Genomic DNA, 860 nt, shown 5'->3' on the forward strand with positions numbered 1-860 from the left:
CGCAGGCCTCGCTGCTGGCCAGCCCCATCATCCTGGACCTGGCCATCCTGACGGAGCTGTGCCAGCGCATCACCTTCTGCACCGAGGCCGATCCTGAGTTCCAGGGCTTCCACAGCGTCCTCTCCATCCTCGCCTTCCTCTGCAAGGCCCCGCTCGTGCCTGAGGGCACCCCCGTGGTCAACGCGCTCTCCCGCCAGCGCAGCTGCATCGAGAACATCCTGAGGTACCCGGGGTCCCCATCCACCACGTGCCACCACCCCGGTGCCCATGGTGGCACCCAAAGGCTTGCAGGGGGTCCCAGTGTGGGATAGCCCAGTGCCCATCGTGGGGTGTCCAAATCCAGGGGGTCCTGGAGGCCAAGGCCTGGGGTGCCCAGTGCTGGGGGTGGGTCCCAGTGCCACCAGTGGGTTCCAGTATGTCCTGGTGAATGATGGTGCCAGTGCCCAGAGGTCCTGGAGATGCCCAGGACCAAGGTCCCAGCACGGATGTGTCCCCATTTCTCAGTCCTGGGGTGCCTGAGGGGAGCAGGGTCCCCATGCCCAGGGTGTCCCAACACACAGACCCTGGCACCCAGTGCTCAGCGGCTCCTGCACCAGTGGGTCCCAGTCCCTGATGCCCGGGGGGAGCCCAAAACAAATGGATCCCAGTACCCAACACAACCCATCCCAGTGCCCAGCACCAGTGGCTCCCATTGGGTCCCAGTAACCAAAGCCTGGGGTTCCCAGTGCTTGGGGGTGCCTGGGGGATCCCAGTGCCCAACACCTGGAGGTGCCCCGCTCCAGTATCCCCCAGTTCCCATCACCAGCACATCCCAATGCCCAGAACACCCATCCCGCTCCCCGCCCCGTGCCCAACGCTCC

General features: G+C 65.7%; 1 protein-coding gene across 1 annotated transcript in view; it reads left to right on the forward strand.

Annotated features, from left to right (window-relative positions):
- Positions 1-311, forward strand: part of ISYNA1 (inositol-3-phosphate synthase 1) — a 3,358-nt gene extending 3,047 nt beyond the window's left edge. The window contains exon 7 of the mRNA XM_017742452.1: positions 6-311. Coding sequence (XP_017597941.1) covers positions 6-311 — 306 coding nt within the window. The remainder of the gene's footprint in view (positions 1-5) is intronic.
- The last annotated feature ends 549 nt before the right edge of the window (positions 312-860 follow it).

The sequence above is a fragment of the Corvus brachyrhynchos genome, unplaced genomic scaffold (assembly GCF_000691975.1).
Source record: "Corvus brachyrhynchos isolate BGI_N302 unplaced genomic scaffold, ASM69197v1 scaffold158, whole genome shotgun sequence".
NCBI lineage: Eukaryota > Metazoa > Chordata > Aves > Passeriformes > Corvidae > Corvus > Corvus brachyrhynchos.